At 38.8% G+C, this 27,481-nt stretch overlaps 3 protein-coding genes across 3 annotated transcripts; 1 reads left to right on the plus strand and 2 right to left on the minus strand.

Moving 5' to 3' along the window:
• Positions 1 to 514: 514 nt before the first annotated feature.
• Positions 515 to 8,611, minus strand: plrg1 (pleiotropic regulator 1). Its single transcript, XM_034888600.1, has 15 exons — positions 8,571 to 8,611; positions 8,253 to 8,359; positions 7,580 to 7,713; positions 7,387 to 7,440; positions 7,177 to 7,270; positions 6,949 to 7,039; positions 6,404 to 6,502; positions 6,160 to 6,252; positions 5,336 to 5,485; positions 5,101 to 5,202; positions 3,879 to 3,981; positions 3,642 to 3,750; positions 2,385 to 2,524; positions 1,593 to 1,786; positions 515 to 1,132 (listed from the first exon to the last, which is right to left on the minus strand). The coding sequence occupies exons 1-15, from the start codon at positions 8,577 to 8,579 to the stop codon at positions 1,073 to 1,075; spliced, it is 1,539 nt and encodes a 512-aa protein (XP_034744491.1). The 5' UTR covers positions 8,580 to 8,611; the 3' UTR covers positions 515 to 1,072.
• Positions 8,612 to 12,210: 3,599 nt separating this feature from the next.
• On the minus strand, positions 12,211 to 15,721 carry fgg (fibrinogen gamma chain). Its single transcript, XM_034888576.1, has 9 exons — positions 15,460 to 15,721; positions 15,325 to 15,375; positions 15,014 to 15,200; positions 14,742 to 14,826; positions 14,159 to 14,289; positions 13,681 to 13,814; positions 13,249 to 13,433; positions 12,789 to 13,066; positions 12,211 to 12,612 (listed from the first exon to the last, which is right to left on the minus strand). The coding sequence occupies exons 1-9, from the start codon at positions 15,520 to 15,522 to the stop codon at positions 12,425 to 12,427; spliced, it is 1,302 nt and encodes a 433-aa protein (XP_034744467.1). The 5' UTR covers positions 15,523 to 15,721; the 3' UTR covers positions 12,211 to 12,424.
• Positions 15,722 to 22,130: 6,409 nt separating this feature from the next.
• On the plus strand, positions 22,131 to 24,505 carry LOC117954676 (lecithin retinol acyltransferase-like). The gene is made up of 2 exons (XM_034888620.1): positions 22,131 to 22,643; positions 23,776 to 24,505. The coding sequence occupies exons 1-2, from the start codon at positions 22,158 to 22,160 to the stop codon at positions 23,929 to 23,931; spliced, it is 642 nt and encodes a 213-aa protein (XP_034744511.1). The 5' UTR covers positions 22,131 to 22,157; the 3' UTR covers positions 23,932 to 24,505.
• Positions 24,506 to 27,481: the final 2,976 nt, after the last annotated feature.

Genomic DNA, 27,481 nt, shown 5'->3' on the forward strand with positions numbered 1-27,481 from the left:
CACAAAATGATTCTTCAAATTATTAAATTAATAAGCCACATTTGAGCCCATAGATATTTTATAACTTACTATAAATGGTCTTATTTTTAGAAATGCAGAGTGTGACGAGGAGCACTTTGAGATGTGTCTCAGGTCTCTAGAAGAGGAAATCCTGTTTAACGCCGGTCACCCCCTGGCAGTTAAAGAACCTGCAAGAGAGTGGTAGATCTGCCAGAACCATCAAAACCCCGTCTGAAGAAGAAACCGGGACAAGGGTTTCGCCATGCACTCTCAGACCTCTACATCCATGACTTGGGTAGAAAAGTGATATAAAAAGCTCAAAAAAGTTATTTTTAGGGTCTATGACTATCTGTTCAAAACCCTTTATTCTGAATAGCTATCTTAGTCTAGCAGATTGAAATGTAACTGCATGGACCTCTATTAATACATGTGTATGTGAGTCAATCTTTTGGGTTGTGACGTGATTTTACAGGTGAGCCAGAACTGATCTTTACTGAACAAAAGAAACGGCATGTATGTGAAAAATGTACTGTTTTATTAAACTGAGCAAAATAAAGTTCACATTGCAACCCAGAAAAAAGGGCACCGTTGTTTCCACGTCTGTACAACTGGCATCTTCAACGGGACAATCTTTTATTTTTTTTCTCCAAACTATTTTTTAACACACGGTCTTTCCTTCTGCAGGGTTTGACCCGAGCAGTGAGCAGGTCCACTCCGAGGCCAGTCCGTCAGTGTCTGAAGAGTGGCTGCTGCTGGCGGATCAGACGGACCAGAGCCATCAGAGAGCCGTCGTCATCAAGAACAAACACTCTGGGAGGTTCCTGGCAGTCCAAAATGGCCGCTTCATTGGATTAATATCATACAATGCAGACTGCAAATGGTTTTTAGAATAAAATGAGACAATTTACCGGATTTTAGAATGTGGTTGCTTCTGTCAAAGACACATTGATTATAACAAAACAAAAAAAGCCGCAGCAAGTGAAACTTGATGAGTTGATCTACAGCAGTTGTTTGGTAGAAATACAAATAAACATTGTTACTGAGACAAGATGAACAGATAAAAAAAGAAGCATTAGAATCTTTTTCTCTTGAGGATTTCTGGTTTCCAGTTGACCGGATGAGTTTCTTCTGTCTACAAGAAAGAAAACAAGAGTTGTCAAATTATCCATCTGCTGCTTGAAATATTATATACTTATATCTATAACAGGTAGGGCTGGGCAATATACTGAAAATCAAATATCACAATATTTGTCACCAAATAGCTCGATGTTGATATTACGACGATATTGTATGTTTGACTATTGGTGCTTTAACAAAATGTTATTTACACAAAGAGTTTTTTGATAAATATTCTCCAGAAATGATTTAAAGACTTAGTGGGTAAAGGTAAACAATAGAACAGCTAGAACAGTCGGATAAGTTCCGAAAATGACATCACTTTACTGTAATGCAGCCTGTAAAACCAGGAGAAGACAACACTTACCATGTTACAATATATCCAAACTCCAAGACGATATCTCGTCTCATATCGCCCAGCCCTAACAACATGCACTTGAATATGAACTGACTGTACACATAATCATATAACTTACAGCCGTGTCGTCCTCTTTGTATACTTTAATGGTCTTGTCAGCCTCGGCGGTGATCAGTCTGCTTTCGGAGTTGTCGAACATGCAGGCAAAGATTCCCGACTCGCTGTCCAGAGATCCAGGCTGCACAGCTGCATGAATCCGCTGGAAGTTGTAGCCCGTCCTCCAATCCCACAAGTGGATAGTTCCATTGTCCGCTACAGAGAGAACAAACAAATGTGTATTATCAATCACAAGTTGAATGCGCTTATAAATCAATACTTGATCCCCTTTATCATAAAGGCAAAATTAACCCTCAGAAAACTTAATTTATTCTAAGAATTAAAAGTTAAACATTTTCTGTAGACCAAACGAGGATAGTGTTGCTAGGCCTGCGCAATTCGGGAGAAAATATAAATCACGATTTTTCAGCTTAGGATTGATATTGAAACAATTCTCTGCCACATTTTTTTCTCACAAAGTGTAATATGTATTGCACAAGTGAACCATGACAAAACAAAAGAAATTGGCAGTACCAAACATTTTTTGGCACCTATAGCAGATTGAGCATCACCACAGCCTGTAAACATAAAGGCTTCAATGAAGAGAAGGGAGAGCATTGCAGAGCTTGGGAGCTCTTTAAAACCTATTTTATACAATCTATGTTTAAAACTCAGAGAAAGTAAAAGCTTTTCTTGCTGTTGTGATGCAGTTGGCTCGTAAAATTAAATGATAATAAAAGCCAATAAAAAAAAAATGTTTTTTGATTTTTTAAGGATTTATTGTGCAGGCCTAAGTATAGCTAGTTATGAATACCTCCGGACACCAACACGCCATCAGAGTTAACAGCAAGAGTGTTGATGATGGCATTGTGGCCCGACAGGTTCTGGATGAAGTTGCCATCTGGGAACATCCACTGCTTGATGTTATCAGCAGAACCGGAGGCAAAAGTGTATCTGTAAAACACAGGAAATAAGATGACAACGTGTTAAGAACATTTCAAACTCTTAATTGGCTTTCCAATGGTATAATTGGTGATTATAATCCCTCGGGTCAGACGTCTTCATACAATACTCAAAAAGAACTTTGATTGACAGGAATTTTTTTATTACTGATTAATTTGCCAATGCCCTCTGTACAATTAAAATAAAAAATGACAAATGCCCATCACAAGCTATTTTATTTTTAATAGGAACACCTTGTTATGTGTAACGCTGTGACTATACAAATCCCAACGTCTAAATAGGAACATGTTGGCGTTATTTAGTCACTTATTGGGAGTAGTAGGCAGGTTGGAGCCGCCAACATCTGTGGTAAGCTAGGCTGGCGGTGGGTGCGTCAGACAGAGTTACAACACGCACAGAGATGAGAAGGGTATGTATAAACTCAGGGGGATAAGGTGAATAAGCTAGAGTCCCAATAAGTCGGCATGTTCCTTTAAGAATTCAAACTGATTTTATTTAATGATTCTATCTGAGGGAAAGCAACACATCCTACAAATTGGAAACCAGCTAACGTTTAAAAACAGTTAATCAAATATCCAACTGGTTTTGACTATGACGGACTTATTGTTTCAGTACTACGCTTAACACCAACTAATAAAACAATATAGGTTAGGATTAGGTAGCCGCTTATTGCTAGACCTTCCTCCACAGCGCTGCAAAAGAGGGTCTGGCACAGTCCACACAGCATTCCAGGATGGGAGAAAACCTGCTCTGGATTTCTTTAAACCAATCACAATTGTCATGGGCGGTGCTAAGCGCAGACACAATAATGGTGCCTCTGTAAAAAAGCCTGGGGAAGGAACTTGTTCTGCTGGAACATGTGTATGCCAAAAAGTTGTTTAATGGTGCAACAGAAGACTCAAATAGGACAGGTAGTCTAGCTAACTGTCTGGATTTACCCTGCAGGTATCTGAGGAGCAGTTACATAGTCCTTTTGAATTCAACAGAGTTTATAATGCTAACACAAAGAAAGTGGAAGTTGACGAATATCCGGCGGATCTTCCGGGTGTACCGGAGCAATCCCGGATATTAGTCGTTGAGGATACAGACTAAGGGATGGGTAACTTACTGTCTGGGGTGCAGCGCCAATGTTCGGACAGACTTCTTATGGTTGGTCAGAGTTGCTCTGGTTTTTCCAGCAATCAGATCCCACAGCCTGATGGTGGAATCATGGCTGCCTGCAAGAAGTTAATCAGCTGAGGTGAAAAGTAGAAGACCAACCAATCAACCATACCTTTAATATATACATATACACAATAGTTTGTTAGGAATTCTGTGATTGTTTAAAATAAAAAAAGGTATTTACCAGTGATGACTTGTGGTTCTGCCGCCTGACATCTCACCGTGGCCACGGTGTTGGTGTGGCCGGTTAGTGTGTGTACGTTAGCTTTGGTCCTGATGTCCCACACCTTTTTGGACAGAGAAGAAATCCAATTAGTTAAATAACTTAATCCTGCAGAGGCCTAATTACTTACACATTATATACAAAACATATTCAACTATAGACCCCTGATGGAAGGATTGTCTCTTGGACATCTTTCCCCTTTAGTTTGTTTAAGTGGGAGAGATGAATTCTATTTTAACTCAGGTGCACTGCCCACCACACCTCACTAAGACCAGGTAAAAATGCAGGATGAGTATGTTGTTCAATATCTAACTATTCTCCCATTGTTCAATAAGTTCTGCGTAGATATAAGGTGACAGGTGCAGATATCGGATAGCCAGAAGTTCCTCATACCACGGACAGGGCTGTGAGTGTCAAAAAATGCCTCGGCAATCATTACCCAATTTTCAGTCACCTAAGGAGTTAATCAGGTAATTTAGTTTGTTTTTGCAGAGAACAGAGATGCTGTTTTTTTTTTTTTATTGTTATAGATGATTGTCTTATTTTGTTTACAAGTTACAGATGGAGTCTGGAGACGATGTGGGTTACTTCTTGTTAACATCTTAATTTACATACTTCAGGCTGTTGCAGCTAGCTCAGGGGAGAGACTGTATGACACTACGGCCCAAGACACAAACAATAATAATAATAAAAATAGCCTTCTCCATTTTTGTTTTGCTTTTTCCTCTATTGTACCGAACTCGTACCAAACCATGATGTCTGAACCGGGGTATGAATTAAACCGTGACTTCTGTGTACCATTAGTACCCTGGTATAGGTACCAACATTTTTTTTTTTTTACACGATACCCAGCCCTAACCACAGATAAGATACAAACCAAAACAAAAAAGTGGCTAGAAGCAGACCAGCAGAGATGTTTAGAAAATAATTCAGAAACTGGAATGAAATGCTTTTGAAAAACACTGTTGCTGTGTCCAGCAGCCAGGTCATTTTCACATCCATGTGACCTTTGTTTACTTGCTTAGGGTCACTTGTAACAGAGGAAATGTAAATGAATAAAAAAAAAATTGACTACTAAAAATGAGAAGTCTTTTATCAAAACATATCCTGAACCTGTAAAATTAAGTAATTTCTACATTGTCCTTCACACATTAAAGAGCAAATATGCAAAGTAAGAGCTTACCCTCGCTGTGGCATCTCTGCTGCACGTCACCAGCACGTCAATAGTCGGATGTAGGTCTATATCATACACGGCACTGAGGTGTCCGTGGTAGTGCCTGATGACCTAATACACAGATCCACATTGTCAGGAGAACGTAGAAGTACTGTACATCAAATCAACTGAAATGCCGTTTCATGACCCTTTTAGACTTAAGTGAGTCCATCCCATTAACCTGCCTCTCATTACAATGTCTGACCTTGTTGTACTCCAGATCCCAACACTTGACCTGCTTGTCTTCTCCACAGGAGAACAGGTAGGGGCTTCGATTGCTGACCGCCACCCCTCGCACTGTACTTATGTGTCCAGTCAGGGAGAGTTTCAGTTTCCCACTGGCCAGGTCCCAGATCTGTCAAGACAAACATCACTCAAGTTCATTACTTGAATTATAGAACATTTTGAGAACTAGAGTCGCCCGAGAGCCATCTTCCAGTGGAAGGAGTTTGGACATTATCAGAAAAAGGCTTCAGTTGGGAATACCAAAAAAAAATTGCTTATGGGTCCAAAAGAACATGTATGATATGTGGCTGTTAAACAGCAGAGTGTAATATAATGCTTCTATCTACCATTCCGGATCAATAAGACAGGTGATCTATAGAGATACTAAATAATAACATTATAATATAATTTGCCAGGGTATGTGAGGGGAGACACAACACAAAATCTTAAAAATCTGTTCAGACATTATAGATCATTTTCTTTTTCAACCACGTCTCAGTTTTGATCAGTTCTGTTAAATGTGACCCAACAGAGAGCTTCATGACAACAGAGCCAACTTCATTTTGCCGAGGAGGAAAACAAGATGGGATTGAAAGCTCTGGTAGATAGAAGGTAAACATTGAGTTTTGGATTACTCTGTCAAACAGCTGTTCCCACGTCAAAAAGGAGCTTTCATGCTAATCCTTTCTAGTTTTGTACTGTTCTTATACAAGACAATAAAAAGGGATAACGTGACATTTTATCCACAAAATAATTAAGCAGAGGAAAAATAGACAAAAAACTGAAAATGATTATTATTATCACCTTTATGGTTCTATCAGCAGACCCGGTGACAAACCACTGATTCCCCGGCTCCACGGCGATGGACCTCACCCAGCCGAGGTGACCACTGATGACCTATTAGATGAAACACACTACAATTTAAAAAAACGCAGAGGACACATCCCAGATGCCTCGCTTTGGCATCAGCGTGTACACTATATCTACAGGTGAAAAATATAGCCTAGAAAAGGTTAAAAATGAAAAAGTTGAGATGAGTTGTGGTTACCCGGAACAGTTTCCATGGTGGATGCCACTGGGGTTTAGGCATGGTTGGCGCTTTCCTGGCGAGTGTGGAATTTCTGGTGCCGCCTCCCTCCAAGATTGACTAAAGTAAATACATTAATTCATTATCTTCTCTGTACATCTTACAGCAATTTTACATCAAGAGTAAAAAGTAGGGCTGCACAGTATATCATTTCTTTCCTTTTTTTTTATTATCATCACGGGCAATATAAATATTAATCAGACATCAATAGAAAACTGCACTTTAAATTTAACTAGCCTTTTTTAGTGGTGCCTTTCATGGTCAATTCAATTAGTTCTATTCAAAACAGAATGTTAAAAATGATTTCCTTTCATTCGTTTAAAATTCAACAAGCTAGTTGTTGTGTTTTAGAAGAATATTAAAAGCAGCTGAACTGAGTACACATTAATATCTGTTCATTTACCGGAAGTAATATCATTATCGTGATATTCAACAACCTTCTCACATATATTGTGCAGCCCTAGTAAACAGGATATCTGATCAGGTGGAAATACACGGCAACCTACCACAGCAGTCGACGGAGGGTGAGATCTCTCTGCTCCTCCTGCGTGTCGATGGATGTCACCCACACTGGCAGCAGTGCGGCTTACATCCAGCCTTAAATTCAACAATATGAGTAAAGTGTGTCAGAATCCTGAAAGTTCTGAAAATGTATCTCATCTTGAGTCATTGTGCCAAATTAGTACCAATAACATTCTCAACTAAAATACTGTGGAGAAAAAAAATATGTTCACCTGGCTTGTGAGGGGGGCAAAGCCAGCGCCATGGAGTGGATTCCTCCCTCACTTGGATTCCTGTGCATCGTTGTGTCAGCAGTCAAGGCTACTCCTATTAAATGAAAAACACTTGAATAAAACACTAGAATAATGCTGATACAGTTCATTGACTAGGTTCAGAACAATTACATGCATGCAGCTTGGTTAAATTAATAGCACAGTACTTACCAGGTCCAGAGGGATAAGCATGTGTCCCGGTGATCAGGTAGTCTGGGTCATCCCCTGAAACGTGTACAAACAGAACACATCAAATGAGCTAGTTTTGGAGCATCAATGTTCAGGAAAACAATACGCAATGATCTTACATCAGCAAATAAATGATCAAAACTAAATATTAAATACTATATTGTTTTATCCTCACCTGGCTGTGTGTAGCTCTGGTGGCCTAGCATACTGCCAGGAAGAGACATTCGGTCTTTCCCTTCCTTCAGGACAGGCATGTGTAAAACTGCACTGTAATCCGCTGTCATTTTCACACTCATCTTCAACTTGTGGCTGAAAATACACAAGACAATAATGCATTATTTTCTCCTTCAAAAATCCCTCATGTGCTCCTTCTACTTGGCAAATGAGCATTATGTATGTCTGACGTAAAAGCCCAAACACTACACAGTTCTTTGCTTTGAACAGTTAGGTTAGAAGTGATCAATACGGGTAAAATTCTCTCTTATGGTATAGTATGAAACCATATAAAATAATACCGATGTACAGTGTATTAAAAATAACGACATATTTTTGGTAAATCAAGTAAATAAAATAACTGACAAAATTCATGTAACATTACTTCATCACATTAAAAGATTGATATTACCCTACAGCAGTCTCACAATGTATTGCATTAAATATCAGCAGGCCCAGTACATGCAATTCAATATATATTGAATATATATATAAACTAGTCAAAGCTGGACTAGATTAACACATGTGAACCAATGGTCGTTTTAAACCCATTTTAAGTTTTGTATACTTGTACAACCTAAAGTTAGAGTGCTCTGCAACAGGTAGTGATGGAAATTGCCTTAATGGCGAATTACCTTTCCTCATCCATTGCGACGGATTTCGCATGGTCGGACACAAACATATCATGCGTCCTTTTAAGAGACCTGAAGACCAACGTGTGGACTGAGTGCTTCTGGACATCCTGTAGAAGAAAATAGTTACATTTAATAAAATTATAATTAAACAGACCAAAAACAGCACTGTTTATAAATGACTCTACCCTTGAATGAGTTAAATAGACAAGAAATCGTATCATAAACGTAACGCGATTCAGCAATTAGCCGGGCCCGTTGTGTGGCGCTTTACCGGGAGCAAAAGAAAAAGCTAAAAAAATACTTCAAACATCGGCTTACCTCGGCCATTGTGGTGATATGAACACAGATAAAGCACCACAGCTGAATAAACTACTTTTTCGAAGATTGTTGTATGCTTGCACTGAAAAATATATCACAATCCTGAAAACATGATCATCACGACAAACCAACGACGAACGTACGCCCCGGAAGTAAACAACACAAACAGCAGCTAGCTAGTTTGTCTGCGCCATCTATTGGTCAGGAGGTGTTAACCAATGCTAATCTGCAAGACATCCTTGGATCCATCAAACACGATTATGATTATTATTAGAAGTAGCACAGATAAGCTTTACAGTAGATATACTTGGGGATTCAGCATGGGGAATTGATTTTGCTAAAGTTTTTTTGGTCAAGATCGGTCACATCAATTTATTATTATTTTTTTACACTTATCTCCTATTCCACATTCTGGTCGGGTGGGTAGGGATGATGCACCTTGAGCTGGTTGCCTACTGCCAAAATCAGAAATAAATAAGAAGAAACCCTGCTCCTGTTACTCTTGCATCATTTCTTAATTTCTCCCCACTCTTTTAACAGCTTCAACCCCTTTACACCTCTGATCATATTCACATTGTTTCCTTTATTTGCTTTGGACACTGTGCTGACACTGCATTGAGATGCAGCCACTTTGCTTGCATTTTTTTTACTCCTCTACAGAGCAATTGCCCTTCCACACCTTCTGACTTTTCTACATACTGCATTGACATGTCCATACTCCTGGCAGCAGAAACAGCTGAGAGGAGCTCCCTCATATGGCCTCACCCTGTAACACACATACTCATGATACACTTTTCCCAGCAGTTCCCTTTCAATAATCAAACACACCCACTTCTTGGAATCATGTCAGTCTTTGTGGCTTTTACACAAAAACAAATAGTAATTAGATCTTATTTGTCATTGTGCTTTAAGCAATAAAAATCTGTGTGTCACCTCTTCAGCAGTGTGCAACATAAAAATGCAAGTAAATAAAAATGGAGACTAAACAATGGTAATAATAACTAACAAACACATTAGTAAATACAAATCAAGTAAAAAAGTGTTAGTGAGTAAAAGCAAATACAACTGAAAGCAAAACACAGGACATGCGATATAAAAAAGATATATATGAAAAAGATTATGTAAACAGACAGTACAATTTTGGTTTAGTATGCAGTGTGTGTGTGTGTGTGTGTGCGCGCATGTTTTTGTCAGTCAGTGTTTTGCACAAGATGATGTATTCCTGAAATTATATTTTGAATTTTAACTTATAGCCATTGTGTGCATATTGATACAATGACTGTAACTTGCAGTGAGCACAGGCCAAAGTTTGGTTTCCCTGCCTTGTGTATCCAAGCCATGTTTGCCTAAGAGAGTACATCGATCAATGGTTATCCAATCCTTCAACGGCAAAATGATTCTTACCAAGTTGGTTCAAAGTGTGTGGTTGCCCATGCTGAGGCATTGGAAAACTATTACCGAACAATCATGTTTCGGACTACTTTGTTCTTACAAGTTTGACTGTAAATATTATTAGACCGATCTCAACGTTAGGGACTTTGAGGAGTGAGGGGGGCTGTATGTTTACCTTTTGCACAATTATTTCTCATATTAGGCAATGCAAAGGCATTTGATGTTTGGCACAACCACCTACAACGAACCAGATGGAATTTGGACTCCACATGTCGTTATTGAGGTGAGTTTGAAGATGCATGAGGAGACAAACTGTCCTAGTGTGGATCAAAATAAACTTGGCAACTGTGACACTCAGATAAGATATCTGCCACAATAACTCAGTCCCGGAGTTGCTTTGTTCTCCTGATTGATCTTGAAAATTCCACCATAGGCTGGGGAGACCGGGGACACTACTTCTTACTCTTGTGTGAATTGCTATTCATTAAAAGATTTTTTCAATTGTCATTCCTACATTAAATGAAAGCTTAAGGCCTTGCACTGAAATAGGCTACCAATAGGTTAACCAATTTACCATCAAAGACACTCTGAAACATTCTCACAAAAGACCCCCATCGCTTGGTCATGAAAATGACAAAACCTCTCCTCACCTCAATGTTTTGTGTGTGTTCCACCAAATGACCAGTGCAAAATGAGCAGGATTACAGGACAACTGTTTAATATCAATACATTTTTGCAGTGGTCTCTAGGAAAAGAAAGTGTGACACAAGGTTAATTTAAGGGAACAATTTGTGGAGGATTTAATTTAATTTTAGTGAGGAAAACAAATAAACTAAAGTTTAAAAAAATATTCTAACATGCCAGAGGTTTGAGACAGCACAGCCTATCACAATAGGATGGAAATTTCATTAAAGAAGAACATTTTTTCTTTTTTCAAACCAACTACAGGTAAGCAAGAGACTCTATGAAGAACTCTCAAGTTTTAATGAGAAATGACTTCTAAAATCCATACTGGGACACACTAAGTTGCCTGTTAGAAGTGCCTAAATGATCACTGTCTTGGTTCATTTTTTTTAATTATTCAATTTGTGTAGAGAATAGGCTATAGATGAATTGTGTTTTGTTCCTCATAAAGCAAATTGGTTAAGCTGTGCAGCTTTTGAACTTGACATTTAATTTGCTTAAAAGGTACCCTGTGTATCCAGATCACTCATCAATACACTGCTGTTTTTTCATGCTTGTGTGTGTGTGTGTGTGTGTGTCTGTGTGTTGGGCAGTCAGTCAGTAAGAGATCAGAAAGCTAAAATCCCCTGGAGCTCAAAATGCAATCCAAATCACAGGTTCTGTAATAAATACCACATTCGTGAACTTTAATTATTTTAATGGTTGATTGATACTGCAATTGTCACAGTGGTGTTGAATATGTAAGACAGCATTGGCAAATGAACTGGACCCATCTTTACATGTAGGATGGCATTAAAGATCGAATTGGACATACATACATACATACAGGTGTACATTTACGGTCACTACGTGCACTACGAGAAATATTTAAATGTTTCTCAGAGTTTTTTTTCAGATGTTATATATTTTTTAGCATTTTGTTTTTTGTGATTTTGTCTCATCTCCACATTGTTTTACAGAACAGCTGCTTGCCAAAAAGACTGAACTACTGTAGTCTTGTGTCTCCAGGCTGGTGACAACAGATTCCAAACTAAGACTGTCCAGTGACGTGAGGACCACATATGGTTTAGAAAAGACATTTATTTAGTGCTGAAAACAACAATGAAGACGAGAAGGAAAATGTGAACGTCAGTGTCCCGCTGTGTCGTGATCAGCAGAACACGATGCACGCAACACACCCAGACACATCATTAACCCTTGTTTTCCTCGAATCAAATTTGACCAGTTTCAAGTGTTTTATGTCAGAACTATGGGTTTCTTACTACCAAATTGACCAATAAATTACTTGGATGCATGCATGGACGTTTTATGGAACCCAAGCAATGTAAAATGGTATGATGGCTTCTATTGAATGTTGGGGGTTTTATTCAATTTCATAGCATTTCATAAAAAAAAGAAGGTTTAAAACAGGATCCTGACTTAACTTTTACATAAACCAGTCTGTGATCCACTCAACAGCCTCTGATCGCAACTATTACTCAAAATAATTCATAGTTTCTGCTTTTTCTGAAGTCAAAAAATAAGTATAACATCATTGAAATGTGTTTAATTGACCATGAATTAAAAATGCATTAAAAAAGCAACAACAATTTCTTAAAAATTGCCAATAAAAGTGAATTTTCAATTTTTTCCTAGGACAACAAGTTCACGGTCGATGGAAGAGACAAGGGTTAAGTCAGACATTTTCCACGGAGGCATGTTATTTCATTGAAGGCGGTTTCAGTGCTGTTGTGCTTAACACCCTAACTGCAGCCTAAACTGACCATGGGCATGTCAGTCTACTTTTTAGAAAGTCCAGCCAGCTGTTTGACCCCAGTCTGCTGTCCACCGCCTGCTGTGATGCGGGTGAGGGGAATGATCTTCATGGTGGTTTCTTTCAAGGAGTACCAGCGGTCATGCCATGTCACCCAAATAATACCGTTGTCATAGCCAAATTCTCCTGCGTCCTTTTCTGTGTACGCACCACCTTGACAAAGAGAACATAAACAGGTCAGATGCTATGCTTGGATAACAGTTTTGTCTCTTTGTGTTTCTGTGAGGGCTATTTGTTAATAAAAACAACATTGCAGGATTGTAAACCGCTCGAGAGATCATTCAAAATGAACACCACTTTCGACGCTGGTTTCAGCCATGCGATCTTACCCTGGTAGTATTTGCCGTTCAAATGTGCAGCGTGACATCTGTTCATCCACCAGCCGGAGCCGTCCTGCGCAGCACAGTTGCCGTCATACTTGTCATTGTCCTTGTCGAAGGTACTGAACTGCATGCCATTGTGGGACGTGTAGAACTTATCACTGGGATCATCACCAAAGTCAAAGCCATCGAAGGCATCTCCAGCATCACCACCAAAATAGTAGCCGTATGTTAGACGGTACTTGTCAACCTCTGGTGCAACTCTGAACATGGTGTAGTCAGCATACCTGGAGAAAGGAAGCCACAGGGAGGAGTGGAAGATTAATATTTAAGTTTTTGGTCACTTCTGCCATGGCATACTTGTCTTCTTCAAAAGAAACCTCATCACCAGGGTCATGTTTGCCTTGTCAGCTAACCCCTGTGCTCTCCTCTTATACAATCTCTTATCATGTGAGTGTAGCCTACATACCTTTTTGTACCCTGCCAGTCAACAAGCTCTATCCTCAGCACAAGTGGGATGGTTGAAGTGGCCGTCAGGAGATGTATCTTCTCGTTACCGAGCCAGAACTCTGTGGTGTCATCTGGTGAGAGATAGCCAAAGCCCTCCTTGTACTGGATCCAGTCCTTGTGGAAGTCCACACTCCCATCGCGCCTCTGTGGACAGGAAAATGGGATCAGTGTCCCGGGACTAGGGGATGGTCTTTTGGACTGTCCTCATGTTTTATGTTAATGTTTCCTTGTCAAATGTATTAATTGGTCAATTTCACACATAGCAGGCCTCTGTACCATCACATCTAATTTATGTATCCAAGAAAGTTTGGCAAATTTTCTCTGGTTTCTACTTGTATCTACATGAGTTATTCTGTGTTTGAAATCTCAATTTCTCAAATAAAGCACATACCCTCTGTATGACTGTGAAGCCGCGTCCAAAGCTGTCAATCTCACAATAGACCAGGAACTGCTCAGTGGCTTTTGTTGGCTTCACATAATAAAGACCACTGGTGGTGGCACCTTTGTTTGCAACATCCTGGCAGTCTGATGAAAGAAGAAGAAGACAAAGAAGAAGAAGGAAGACAGTTCAACTTTAATAAAAGTCACAACAAAACCTGATTAAAGGTCTGTGTGGTTTGTTCCAGATTGGTGCTGTTAACAAAACGCAAGAACAAAATAATGACGTTTTTTAAATGTATATATTTTATATATCATTTAGAAATAACTTCTTTGAAATAAGGTCACAACAAACAACATCTAGAATAAATCTGTGTACCTTATTGATTTTACTCTCTAACTAAACACCGAACAAGGACACTGGTGGTTGAGCTGATTGAGAAACCTCTTGTGAAATGGTATTGGCCTCAGGGTTTGTTTTTTCCCCTTACCTGTTCCTGTAAGGGGTTGGATCTCAACTGAGTCTTTGCAGGGTTCACTGCACTTCTGCTGCAGCTGGACGGAGAGTTGTTTCAAGTCCGACATTCTCCTCTCGTTGGATGTAATTACGTTCTGAAGATCGCTGGAAAAAGGGAAGCAAACATGAGTTGCACAAAGATCATTTACACAATAGATAAGAACAAAAAGACGTGACATAGAAGCAAAATGAACGACTAATGAAGCAAATTTGGAGAAATATGTTAAACATAATTAAATATGAGTGTTTTTTAAATGTCAGGGGTAAGTCTGAGTTCCCATAGGGGAAAGAGGAGTGGGCGGAAAATTGCCACATGATCTGTGCTCAGTCCTAACAATGTGGGCGGTAATCAGGTAATCTTCTAAGTATCTAGGAATTTCAACAGTCAAGTAAAGGCTTTGATTTGTTATAAAGGTACAATATTTCACATCTATAATGGAGTTAAATAGAAGTATAAAGTAACATATAAAAGAAACTTGTTTGAATAGTGACTTTCCACCACTTGGTATGAAGGTTTCTCGTCAAATGATATTATTTCAGTATTAATGGTAACTCACATAATTTGCTGTTCCTGTGTGACGATGGTCTTTTCAAATCGAGCAACATCATCCAGCATACTTGATGACTTTTTGTAGTGTGAGTCTGAAACATAAAAGGGAATGTGTCAGTAATGATCTCAACACTCAACAACACAAAAACAAACAGGTGTTGACCAAAGTGCTTTACAGAGGAATTTGAAGTGAGTGCAACAGATAAAAATGATCTGGGCATGACAATAATGGGACTCAAACCCAGTTGTATGAAGATGGCATCAGATGAAGTGTGTTACCTGGCTGGGAACTTTTTTGAGCCGAAACAGCTGAATCTTTCATGTAGACAGCTGTTTCATCGGCCTCCTTGGTCAAATTAGCAATTATGTCAAGTTGCTCTTGCAAATCCTCCAAATCCTTGTCCACCCCTGGCATATACCTCAGCATGTAATCAGCCACTCCGCATGTCGTTGGACAGTACAGTCCCTGATTATAGATGGGCCAAGTACAAAAACATTGATGTTATAATATATCTATACATAATCCATATATGTGTGGATACATAAAATCCACATAGCACAAACATATCAGTTTCTTATTTGTAACTTACAAAGCCGTCATTCATGTTACATTTTCCTGCGATGTTGTCTCCTCGTATTTGCTGCGTTAAAAAAAAGATAAAAGGTGTTAGGTGTTTGTGCTTGAGAAAAATGGGTCAGTGAAAGAGCTAAAGTCAGTGACTTACTGCTGATGAGAAGGAGAAAAGTAACAGAAGTCCTCCTGCCGTTGCGAGAAGTGACGGTACCATGTTGTTTTGGCTACCAGTTGTGGTCTCGCCTTCTGTGGAGAATGATGAGCTGCTCGACGCTGTGGGATATTTATCTGAACAAGGTCCTCAGGTCAGTGTTTGATAAAGGGCTCATATGCAAACATTTCACTCACAACAGTGAGTGGGTGTTGGGACAAAGCTGTGACTCAAAACATCCAAAAAAGTCATTTCCCAGATTTGATGCTATCTGTGATTGACAGCTGTGGTTGAGCTATCAGAACACAGCAATGGGATTTTACCATAAGCTGTATGTTTGTATATAACCTAGTACTGGTAAGGATGATAAGGCAAGTCTAAAGGTATGGTGACTCAGCTTTTTATATTGCCTTCTCTAACAAGTACATGATGACATTTTATTCTATTAGACTTGGACTGTCAGTCAAAGAACTAAGACTGGGACAAAGTTGGTTTATCATATGATGAAAATTAAAGACAAATGACAACATTAATTATTTCTTAAACGACATAATGTCACCATAACAACATGAGGTGTAAAACCTGAACATCACTGTGTCAATAAAAGCATGCCCAAAAAATGCCAGAAGAACACAGCGACACCATAGAAAACACACGTTTTGAATTGGCAGATGTCAGTTAAAATATCGTAATAGTAGGCTACACTTTTCAAAATAGGGAAGCCCCCTTCTGCCAGTAAAAGAAAGAAAAATAAATAAAATAATTTTGCTTAATTATTTGAGAAAATCAAAAGCAAGCTCCGAGTAAAACACTATAGGATAAAATGTGGCCATATGAAATGTAAATGTTCCCATTCTTGAAGTTACTACTTGTCCTGAAAAATTAATAGTACAAAGTGCTCTGTGACATCGTGTCTGTGGCCAAAAGGAAAATGATTAATGCTTGATGATTGAGGTACTGTATATGATGTACCAGGCCTATATCTAGACGGATTTTGATTTAAACTAACACCTGGACTCAAGTACTACAGCCCGGGTGCTAGGCATTGTATAATAAATAGCAGATACAGTACTTGTTGCTACTTGCACGTATCATAAGTAAGACAGACCCAGCCATGACGTAAACTGACAACAACTTATTCTCTTTTTGCCCGTGGTAAGTGGCCGCGACTTAAGCCTCAAAATAACATTTTAGGGTTCATCAGGACACTTTGGTGTTTTATGTAGGAATGAAAACACAAAAGTCTTTGAAAAACATTTTCTCCTTACATGCTGCAGTTTGACTGATGTGCTGACCTCCTATTTGAAACTGCACTGGTAGGTAAAAGAACAAGTGGGAGTGGAACCACAATGATCCAAGAAGCTGAATCCGATTTACAACTACAGTTAAACAAAATCAGTATGAGAAAATTAATGTAATCGTTCTCTTAGATATTACAAAATGAATAAGACAGCTTAATAGAATTGTTCTTCCCAGACAGTTTACATATTGTGTTACAGATTGTAGTTCTTTTCAGAGAAGTTTTAATTGGATTCCTACAGTCAGCTGGAAGCATATTTGCAGCTGAGCTATTGTTTATTGAAGTGGAGCCAGACAGAGATACGAGGCAGATCGATGGCCGAGAGCAGAGGAACAGGAAATCTCCTCAGTGTAACCGATGAAGACAGCTACCGTCAGCTCGTTTCTGGCATTTACAAATCATATCAGACAGTGATGCTGTATATGAAAACTTTTAGTAAAGGAGGATCGTCAGAACAATTATATTATCTTTTTTAAATTTCCATCAATTTCATTTGCAAAGCATACCAACACTTAGGCAGGCTTGTTTTTCTAATGGTCGGTGGTACATACTGTATGTATAGTGATATTTGAAGAGGATTTTTCATAGATTTTGATGTGAAGATAAACTCAATCCAGTGGAATAATCTCATAAGGAATGTTATGCTAATCTGCATAAAGGGTGAGTATGTTCAAATGACCTTTTCTCAAAGATTCTACAATACTTTTCTACAATTATTAACGGATCTGTCACTTTAACATTTTACAATATACGTTCTTAACCACTAGTCGGTGAAAGTGATTTAAGGTTATATCAATAAGTCAAATGCAATGTTTTCACTTGTTTGACTGGGGAATGTATGCAGTTCATTCCATACTGTTCAAGGCCACTTCACGCTGGACTCATCATTTCAATATTTTTCATGCTGCACAGTGTAACTACAGCAACACATGCATATAGTTTTGTGATAACAGTAAGCCTGAGGGTATTCTTCAGGGTGCTGCAGGCAAACTCTTTTTATCACAATCAAAACAAACAGTGAGGGGAAATGGAACACAAGAAAGTTTAATAAGGCTTTATTTGTACACCCCATTTTGATATTAGATTAGATACATTTTACCTAAACTACCTCTGTGTGATCTGGTTTTATTGTGTGGGGGAAAAAACAGGCCCAGGACAGATGTAAAGCATTGCCGACCTGAGAATGAACGGCCATGCCCAAGTACCTAAATAGTGTTAAACCTTTACTGAACTGGCCTCTTTGTGAAGAGACACAAGATGCAAATCATTGCTCATTGATGCCGGGTTGACATTCTTACATTGTGTGAACAATACTAGGATCTAAAGCAACAGAAAAGCAACACAAAGTTAGTAGTTTCGCTTGGCCTGACCTTCCTACTTCGCGGCATTCCAGAGGAGGGTCTGGCTAGTCCACACAGCATTCTGGGAAGAGAGAAAAATTTCTCTTGTTTATTGGCATTACTTTAAACCAATCAATTTCTGCTGAAGAGCCTCAGGAAGGAACTTGTTGTGGTGGAGTATGTGTATGTTCAAAAGTTGTTTTAGTCGTGCAACAGAAAACTCATATTGGATAGATAGTCTAGCTGTCTAACTCATCAAATTGCAATTTAAAGGGATGGCTCAGTTGGTAGAGCAGGTGCACAAATATAAAGAGATCATGCCTTGACGTAGAGGTCGAGGAATCGAGTCCAACCTGTCCTGTCCATTCAAGGTGGAAATACCCAAGAAAGAATATTTGAAAAAAAAGAATTAAAAAAAAGACAGAAGTTCTTCCCAAAGTATTTCTGGGTCAAATAATGAGAATGTAACTAAAGCCTACAGGATTAAGTTAATCTGGTCAAATGAATGCATGTTTCATCATGTGGTTCTTCTGGATTGACGATGGGACAGAACAGACTAGCCACTGTGAGACAACAAAGTCCTCTGCCCACCAGGTCCTCTGCACGCCAGTGTCTGGACGGTAATCACGTTAAAAGTCTGATAAAAAATGTTGCTTCACAAAGGAGCAATCCCCCCCCCCCTTAAATTTGTTAATATCTTAAGGTACTTGTACTTTACTTCTTGCAGTGAAGGTTCTTTTGTACTAATACTGCCAGGGAACCCTTCTGCATAGTGAATGCTACTATGAATGTAGTACATGATGTAAGACTTTTACTTGTGATAGAGTATTTTATGGTGCAGCATTGGTGCTTTTACTAAAGTAAATGATCTGAATACTTCTTCCACCACTGTTAAAGATTGAGCAAAAATCTCTTCAGATATCAATCTGCTATCAATTCATTAAAAACACAGTTAATCCCAGATTGTCCTCCCAAAAACACGCCTCTGTGGGTCCTGTTAGAGGGTGAACAACCCATCATTGTGTGGTTTTGAGGACGTGTTGGCTGATCCACTTTAAAGCGGCACTAATCGATCAACAATATTGTATCAACTACTTGTAATGTGACGTAAGGTGCCATTCATAGTTAAAACCCACAGACAATTATCACTCGTTCCTGCAACTGCACTCAGCTCTACAGTGCGGATTTGATTTTCTGGCCAGCAACTTCACTGTTTGGTTCACTTTCACAACTCTCAGCACTCTCATCGAGATCATTTCCAGGCACAGCAGGCAGCGGTTTCCAGGGAAAAAGGTCAGACAAACTCTGATGTACACCGCCTGGTCAGCAACAAATGGCAGACTGACACAATTTGGGTTAGGGTTAACCTTGTCTCAAGCATTTCATGAGACAATTAGATGACTCTTGATTGAGCATTAAAACATTTAGATACATTGATAAATGTAAGTCCTTGAACTTATATCAGCTTAAAGGGACAAATGTTCTCATTTGTGTTCGCGAAAGCATTTAGCAACTACTGCAAAAAACTCATCTGTGGTATAACTGTGGTATAAGTGTAGACACTTTGTCACATGTTGCAGATACAGACCTGCACTCATTTCTGTGAATGAGTTCAGTCTTAAATGTTGTTCTGGTTATTTATCATGTCTACAGCATAATTATTGTTCTTAGTGCATAAGATAAAGGTATATAATCCATACTGGCACCTTAAGGAGTGTATCATCATGCTTAGGCTTTATGGTAGCCACTTACCACAAAAAACATGCTGTGTTTAAATCCTCTTTTATCATGCTAAAAATAATGCATTTTGTTTGCTTTTTAACCACTCAAAGACACTTTAAAGAGTCTAAAAAAGCATGGACATCCACACTTTACAAATAGACACACATGGATCAAACATAAATAGCAGCTCTAAAAAAGTGACAGGACTGGTTGGTGCAGTTGCGGATGTGTTTGTGGAGAGAGTGCCAGATGGAGACAGGAGGTTGGCACCAGAGGAGTGGAGGATGAGGGAGGGAGTGTGGATTGCTTTTCAACACATTTTGTTGTTGGGTCCCCCATTGACTTCCCTATTGGCCCCTGGAACCTTTACTTGTACCCTGCCACCTCCAAGTTCCCATCAGCCCTAAAAAACAACCAGTTATTCCATGTTGTTGGAACAGCTTTATTTAGGAATACGTTCTATGTGAACAACATAGGCTAAGAAGAAAAATAAGCTCTTAAAACTCAATTTTGACAAGTGATCCCTCCATTTCACAGGACCACAAGTTTAGATTAGGGTTTCACTGGGAGAGTTTTAACATCTTGTCTTGTAATTGATCCCCATATTGGTAGACGACAGTCAAAACAAAATATCAACCAACATCAATTAAATAGGCTGATGTATCATCTGTTTTTTTCTCTTGAGGTTAATGTAGGTTAATGTATTTTTTCAAAACAAATGTGTAAATGTTTTTCTTGTGTCTTCATATCCACCACTGCCATGAAGCACAGTAACAAACCCTGAGACATTCAACTTCATTCATACAGAGTGGCAGCTCTGCTTTGCCAAGTTGGTAAAGATTAATGATGATGATAGAGTTTAACCATCACAAGAACCGTTGCAACGGTTACCTCTACCAGGTAAACCTTGCACACAGATTAAGAGTGGTAGTTTAAACCGTTCATACAAACTATGATCATGGTATAAAAGATTCGATTTTAACAGACTTTTTTTAAGGTGAGAGTCCATCAGAAATCTTCTCTATCCATGGTATGAACTCAATACAACAATATCAAGCACAACATGAAATAAACTATTTATTTCCTTTGTAGTTCTGTGAGAGCTTGGAATCAATCATCAGAGACCAGTGCAGCGTGATTGTCCCAAGCCTCCATGGAATGATCTCCATCATCTGTTTTGGCATAGCACCGTCAACCACGTACTCCCAGTACCTATACTCTTTGCTCTGTGAATGGCTGGGCAAAGGAGCACAAGGAAACTGCTAAAACAAATTGAACTGCACTTCAACTTGACAAAGACTGATCTAAAACCTCTTCGGGATGGTTTTATTATTTTTAACTGTTTTTTTAACGGATTTTGTGTAAAGCACTTTGAATTGCCCTGTTGCTGAAATGAGCTATACAAATAAAGCTGCCTTGCCTTGCCTTGCTTTGTGAGTTTCCTTTACAACTTTACTTTCATTTGAGCGTAGAGACACTGTGTCATAGTTTCCTACTTGACTTATGTTTGTCATCTCATAAAAATTTGGGGAAATACTTTTCTTTTCAGTGTTTCATTTTTGTAAACACATATCACAAGTGTGGGTATTTTATAGTAGTGTAGTTAACATAATGTAAATATGACAAAAGTATGATAAACAATTTATTTGTACTTGTGTGCCTTGTGTGAACCACATGCCAGTGAAAGCTGATGCCTAAATTAGACTGTAATTAGCATGTGTGTGATATGTCACCATGTATTATCTTATTTGCCTGCTAGGAGACTGCTGATGAAATTTAGTCATTGAGCTAACTCTAGTATAATGAATGACTGCCCATTGTCCCTGGCAAATAAACCAATAAGTAAGTAATTAAGTAAATAAAGTATTTTTTATTTTGGCTACACTACACCTATGCCATTTTTCTTTGTATTGTGATGGATTTAGTTTATTTTTAGTATGTTACATATGTCATTGCATTTTATATAATGAATGTATAAAACAATTCTAAATGTCCAGGAATTCAGTTAACAACGATGAAAGAGCTGCAGAGCAACATAGTCCACAAAAACAAAGGCTGTTTATTTGGGTGGGATGACTCAATATGAGTGACCTTCTAATGAGGATTTGACTTGTTGCCAAATCAGCCTTCTTAATGAGGACCCCTGGTCTTAATACAACAAGGCCTGAGTTTCAAAATCCAACTACACATTGATTAGAAAAAGCTCCTTTGTTTCTGTCAAAATCTTACTGAAACATTGACCAATATCTAATCCTACGAGCCGCTGTAGCACCTCCCAACTCCGACTTAAATAAAATGAGTGGCAAGAACTCTGCAGCACACTGCACTCTGCCATCATGTTTCTTTACCAAATACTCAACTTGTTCTACGTAGCTTTGCAAAAAGAGGATGACTCCAAATATGACCTGTCCCTCTACAAGCGTGGTGATTTATTAGAAGTCCCCAGGACCTTATTCACACATTTTGGTATCTACTTGGGAGACAATCGTGTAGCTCATCTCATCCCGGACATCCTTCCTGTGATTACTAAGAATAAATCTGCAATTGCCAAGATGGTAACAAATAACCGCCTTCTGCTGGGGGTTATCACCAAGGTTGCCAGCGTCAGAGTGGACTCTTTGGCAGATTTTGCGTATGGCTCAGAGATTCTGGTCAACCACATGGACAAGGTGTGCAGCCAGCCTCCTTTGGATGGGGACGAGGTGGCCAGACGGGCTGAGAAACTCTTGGGCTCTGTCACCTACAGCTTACTGTGGTACAACTGTGAACACTATGTCATGTACTGCAGATATGGGATGGCCATCAGCTACCAGACGTACCAGGTAGAGTCTCTGACCTCCTGTCAGTAGAAAAATGAAAAGATAAGTTTACGTATTTCTGTCCATACTAACCATATAAAAATCCATTTCTAAGCGAATCCATAGTCCTAATCCTGTGTAAAATTGCATTCCAATGTTTAACAAAAGTCATTATAAGGCTTCAATTTGCTGAGTTTGTCCTCTTTGGAGGTATCTTCAAAAATTTGTGTTTTTCTTCCAAATTTACCTTTTCTTTTGTTTTCCCTTGAAAGACATGGCTGAACTAGAGTGGAAGGCAATATGTAATACCCTAGCTTTGAAAGATTACATTTTTATTTGACTAAGTCAGACTGCTGAAGCCTCATACTATATTATCTTTAGTTGAACATTGAAAAACATTGTTGAATGGAACAAGGATTGTAAATGTTTTCCCCTATTTTTTAAATTGGAATTGCAAGGGGAAAAAATCTCTTCACAGCTCGCATGGACTTAAAAAAATATATATGAACATGAGATCAATTAAAGTACCTTCCATCTAATATGATAGTATTCGTCCATGAAGTGTGGTCTACAAGCTGTCTGCTGATAATTACAAAAGAACAAATTTAGAAATATACTGAATATAAAGAGTTGCTTGTTCAAAAGCATACCAACAAAGCAGTGTTGATTGTTTTTTTCACAGTAACCATTGAATCTTTAATTCTTCACAAATCTTTCTATTTTTGCATCCTGGAGATTATTGCAAGAAAAAGGTCACAAGTGAATGCCAAAGGTTTAAGGTTCTTTGCATGTTTAGCATTTGTAATGCCGTCAGGTATTTCTAGGGATTTAAATGAAAAAACAACAACAATGCAACATTTAGTTTACAGGGATGTTAATCCATAGTGTGTGACTGAAGGCAGACATTCAGACTTTTGGTCACATGAGGATATTATCACAGTAAAGAGTTGTTTGCTTCAGCCTACGGCAGTGGAAAATACAATTGCCTTATTCAAGAGGCAAGTAGCTCCATCTAGAGTTAATTTAAATCCAAACCACTGTGATCTGGAGATCACTGTTCTTAGAAAGCAGACTTCTGCTAAAACTTCCATGAAACACCTAAATTGTGATTTACTTTGCCTCATCACTGTCTAATTCCCACACTCTTTTTTTGTAGTTCTGCACAACTGTACGGAAGATTGTTTTCAGCAGGATGAATGCCTATTTGACTGCACTGTGTGGTATAGGAACCATGCTGTATCTGGGCTGTGTGACATCCCTGACAGTTTTACTGACCTTGCTCATCTCATTCACCATCTGGATGGCAGCCTAATGGACTCTGTCAAGACGGCTCATGAGAAAGTATAATTTAACCCTGGTGGAAGCTGAATCGAAGTCTTGTGGTTTAGCCGTGTGGCTAAAGTCATTATCAAACAAAGGTGTTCACTTTAATAAAAATGTCAATATTTTATGTTTTATCTTCTTAAAGCAATAGCAGATTAACTAAAATAATTGACTACTGTTCTACTTGTCTTGATAGTTTGTGCCTAACAGCCGTGATACTTTGCATCTTTTTTCCTTATTTACCAGTAGCATAGATTTGAAATGGACTTTGACTGAGCACAGTGGAAAACTACAGATGACTGAGTTCAAGCTCAACAGAGATACTGTATCTGGAAAGAAGACTGCCCTGTGTATGAATATGATGGTGTATATGTAGACTGGTGTTGTCGGGAATGCTTTCCATGTTGTAAGTTTCCTACACTTAAAACATGTTCTGGCTAGAAGGTTGGCTCGGACAAAGTGCAGTAAGTTTCTTCTTCATGGAATACAGTATCGTTTTGATCAATTCCAATGACAATGGTCATATGTGTTCGTCAGTCCATTAAACGTGTGTTTCTACCTGCTTCCTGTTGTCTTTACTGCATCAAACATCAACAACTTTTATCTTATCACCTTATCTTCTGCCATCAAAGTTAATTTGATTTAATTAGATTTTTTACATTTATTACATGTCTGGTTTTATTTGCCTCTTTGCAGTCTTGAAATGTTTGCATCCAACTTTTGTTTTCATTAATTGTTGTCTAAATAAAGCTAATTTTTATTACTACATTGCCTGCATTGTGCCCCATAAAAACAAAGCTTTGGTAAAATACATACAGATACACGCATATATACAAATCAATAAATGTGTATCATAGTTTGATGGTGGTGGATCAGCTTTGACGACAAAGCTAAGAAGTTCGTGGACGTCCTTGAAATGGACTTCAAACTGAACTAAAATAGAAAATGTCCCCTTGCTAACAATAACTATCAAGAAGACTAGAAGGCTGCAGTGCTGCAGCTTGGACAGCACAAAACTGGAATAACAAGTAAAATGCGGGCTAAACATAAATGTTGAGCCGATGAGTGAATTGGGGCCAGGTGTGCAGGGGAATGTGGAGGTTAGCTCATGTGGAAATGTAGGAAAGGGACTACAGGACAGGGAGGGATTAGGTTTTAACAACAGGAGATTAGAAACTGTCTAGTCTACAGCCACGAAGTTCCACTTCCAGGATTGCTGTCAATGGAAATTCCGCTGGATGTCCCTCATTTTGACCGGATATCCGTTACCTTTGTGTTGAAATTTTAACTGCTCCTCAGATCTCTGCAGGGTAAATCCCGACAGCTAGCTAGACTATCTGTCCAATCTGATTTTTTTTGTGACATTTTAGGCCTTTATTTGTGACAGTACTGCTTAGACTTGAAAGGGGAGAGAGATGGGGAATGATTTGCAGCAAAGGGCCGCAGGTTAGAACCAAACCCACGGCCGCTGCGTTAAGGACTGAGCCTCTGCACATGGGCGCACGCTCTACCAGGTGGGCTACCAAGGCCCTTGACTAAAACAACTTTTAAATGTAACCGTTTCACCAAAACAAGTTCCTTCCAGAGGCTATTTTGCAGAGGCACCGTGGCTTTGTGCAGAACTTAGCACCGCCCATGATGATTGTGATTGGTTTAAAGAAATTAGATTAGATTAGATTCAACTTTATTGTCATTACACAGGTACAGGTACAAGGAAACAAAATGCAGTTTGGGTCTAACCAGAAGTGCAATAGCATTAAGTGCAGGAAATATAATGGTTCATAAGTTTAGGACATGGATATGTACTGAATAAATATAGAAAGGAATACTATTGCCAATAAACCAGGAGCACGTTTTTGTCCCATCCCAGAATGCTGTGTGGACTGGCCAGACCTTCCCCGCAGCGCTGTGGAGGAAGGTCTGGCAAAGCATGACTAGAAATTGTCAGACTGGCAACAGAGCAAAGAATGGACCAGATGTTATAAATTGGTTGTTGCCACGACAACCTGTACCTGTCTCCTTAGTGGATCTCACCTTTCTTTGTGATTGTAAACTCTGTATTTTTCTGTAACTGTCTTTTCTATTGATTATAAACACAATGACTCATACCAGGAGATTATCATTTATAGTCAAAAAATAATATTCACACACTTTTCTTGTCGTCCCGGTATGTACACACATTCAAAACACAAAGGCATGTAAACAATCAGAACAACACAATCACCACAAGCACATAATAATCAGTTAGAATGAATTAACTTGGTCTCGTACTCGCTCTACTATTGGTATTAGACAGAAGCTTCTTGACCTTAGCTCAGATAAATCAAACTGATGTTAGGATGTTTTTTTTTTCACTCCGACTATAATAAACCTGTTGGACGTCCAGGATAGTAAGATGTAAAAAGTCACTAGGATCAAACTGTCTTTATGTATTTCTGCCTGTGAAACACTGGTACAGACCGGTGTCAATTAGAGATAATTGCCTTGCCGTTACACGTTGGCGCTTACCCTGCGGAGAAACACTATGTATTGATTTGAGAGAGGCCGATGTAATGGGCCCAAGCCTCCAAGTTCTATTAAGCGGAGTGCAGGTGCACAGTCCCTGCTGAGATTGAAGAGTAACTGAGTTTGGTCACCTCTAAAATTGACGCCTTTCAGTTTTAGCCTGCATTCACTGAGGGAAATCGCATTTTCATATCTATATTCCCACATGGTGTCAAGGGTCTTCTTTATTTATCTACCAATAACCAGGTCAAACATGGATCACATGGCTGCTTTAAATCAAGTTTTCTGTTTCTGTAAGATGAATCTTACAAACAGTCTTTCTCCAGGATAAAGTAAGACTTTGAGCTCTAAGCATAACCATATATAATATCCACCCTTCACCATTACTGTACTCTTAGTCCTGATTAATTTGCATTTTAGACTATTTGATAGACTTTTCTTGCTGTACTGGAAACAGTCCAACTGTTAAAGGGATCCACACCACTGAAAGACCAGTAGTTAGGCCTACTCAATTTCATAATGATCTCTCCAGCAGTGGTGTACATTAAGGTTACATTACTGTGGTGAGATCATGACTGATAGACAACAGCTAGTGATAAAAAAGACACACACATCCCTGTGCCCATTAGAGTGGATGCTAGATCTAAAAGTTACAGCATGATGCCTGGAATTAAAGATACATTAGAGTTAAAAAGTTGAAACCTTAAAACACACTGCTGTAATCGTTTTTATTGACAACAGAAGAATCTTTTCTCGTGCTAACAATCACATTTAAGCAAGACCACCACTTACACTTAACATGCCCTGCTATCCAGGCTTTTCTGGTTTTTCCTCATGACTTCACCATCTGTGTAGTTGCACTATGGGCTAAGTGGGCTTTTGCAAAGAAGGCTGCTTGAAAGTAACTCAATTTCCAATGGCCACATGGTGTCTTGGTTTGTAACAGTGGTAATCAAATTATGAGTCAAATTACTAGCTAGAGGCAGTTTGGAATGGGTCAGCTAGATTGTAAAATATTGTATATATATATAAAA

Source organism: Etheostoma cragini, chromosome 2 (assembly GCF_013103735.1).
Source record: "Etheostoma cragini isolate CJK2018 chromosome 2, CSU_Ecrag_1.0, whole genome shotgun sequence".
Classification (NCBI taxonomy): Eukaryota; Metazoa; Chordata; class Actinopteri; order Perciformes; family Percidae; genus Etheostoma; species Etheostoma cragini.